Source organism: Gossypium arboreum, chromosome 10 (genome assembly GCF_025698485.1).
Source record: "Gossypium arboreum isolate Shixiya-1 chromosome 10, ASM2569848v2, whole genome shotgun sequence".
Taxonomy (NCBI): domain Eukaryota; kingdom Viridiplantae; phylum Streptophyta; class Magnoliopsida; order Malvales; family Malvaceae; genus Gossypium; species Gossypium arboreum.
The window spans coordinates 14,272,583-14,274,229 of NC_069079.1; the positions used below are offsets into that span (position 1 = coordinate 14,272,583).

The 1,647-nt window shown below is 37.0% G+C and overlaps 1 protein-coding gene across 1 annotated transcript; it reads left to right on the forward strand.

The window, feature by feature from the left end:
- Nucleotides 1-868, forward strand: LOC108487422 (cell wall / vacuolar inhibitor of fructosidase 2-like). Its single transcript, XM_017791769.2, has one exon. It carries the CDS (start codon nucleotides 173-175, stop codon nucleotides 698-700), a length of 528 nt encoding a protein of 175 aa, XP_017647258.1. The 5' UTR covers nucleotides 1-172; the 3' UTR covers nucleotides 701-868.
- The last annotated feature ends 779 nt before the right edge of the window (nucleotides 869-1,647 follow it).

Consider the following 1,647-nt stretch of genomic DNA (forward strand, 5'->3'; position numbering starts at 1 on the left):
GATAGAAATCAATAATGCCTGTCATTTATTTAGCGGACAAATCAGTAAAGCAGTTTCCCCGTGAATCCATTGAAAGAAAGTCCTAAATCAGCCATCCTTATCCGCGCTAAATTTCTTTGCGTTTTTCTTTTCCATTAGTCTCCAAAACAAAATTGATCATCACCTCTCTTAGATGACCTCTTCTGTTTACATTTTCCTTCTCATCTCCCTAATCTTAACATCACTCACCAACGGAGATGCTGGTTTAATCCAAACCACTTGCAAAACCACCAAGTATGCTGACCTTTGTGTCTCCATCCTCCACTCCGATCCTACCAGTCTGAATTCAGACACAAAGGGCCTGGCCCTGATCTTGATCCGAGTTGCAACGGCTAATGCCACGGCAACATCGACTTTCTTATCATCCCAATTGCTTACTACCACAAATGACACTACCCTAAAGACAGTTCTAAAAGAATGCTCCCACATGTACGCTTTTTCCGGTGATGCTCTTCGAGCTTCGGTTCAAGATTTTACCTCGGAATCCTATGATTACGCCTATATGCATGTTATGGCTGCCGCCGATTACCCGAACGCTTGCCTTAATGCGTTCAGAAGGTATCCGAAGCTGATCTATCCGCAAGCAATTGCAAGTAGGGAAGATGAGTTGAAACATATTTGTGATGTGGTATTAGGCATGATTGATCATCTTGGTTTTTAACTTTATTTGGTGGTATTACAACTTTTTGATGCAAAATTTCCCTTACTTTTAAATCATTGTTTCATATATATAGTAATTTATTGATTTGGTTGCTATTGATGACTATGAACAATTGTGAGCCAGTGCTGGGTAAATTAATATTAATATACTTGCATTATAGGTTAAAGATCTAGGGGCTTTTCAATAATGTAATTAGGTAAAGGATGAATTTAGTGCGCAAAAAAGACGATGGGGACACATTCTCTGCTTTGACTAATGAAAAAAATAATAACGTGGCTTTTATAAGAATGTAATATGCTGTTTTCAACTAGCAAGTCACTGGGTTCCACTTGAAAAAACAAAATACTGAATTTGGTTTGATTATTATGGGTTCAAATATTAGACTCCATTAGTTCATTTCTTTTAGTAGTATTGGAAGATCTAAATTGGAACGTGATCTTATTCTTTACAAGTTTTAAACCCTTAACCCATCAATTTTCCTTTTCTTTTTGCTCACTTATTCTTCCCACTGCCACATCGGTTTTTTCTCTTGATGTCAGCCTTCTTCAACAAATTAGGTTCCATGACTTATACTAGTTGCCTTTTACTTTCAACAACAACCACAATTTGCTCCTGCCTACTGCACTGATTACCTTTTCTCGTTGTTGCCATAATGCCAGTTATGTCAATTTTGAAGGGTTGTAAATTAGCTTCTATTTTCCTTCATATTGCTACCCTTTTAAACATATTTTATTACTCCGATTAATACCCTTAAATTGTCCATCATCTCTTCAAAGTCACTTTCGCTTTCTTTACTTCTTATTGCTGTCAATTGGTCCAACGCATGAGGTAAACGAATTGTCAAAAGCGGAGGTCGTCGAGGATTGATCGTTTCTAAGCAACTAACGCTTAGAATTACAGTTTTTGTTAGCTAAATCACTTGCTTAGGTGATTGAAATATTTAGTTG

Excerpts from the sequence above, each read along its gene's own strand:
- LOC108487422 (XM_017791769.2), top strand. The coding sequence starts at position 173 with ATGACCTCTTCTGTTTACATTTTCCTTCTCATCTCCCTAATCTTAACA.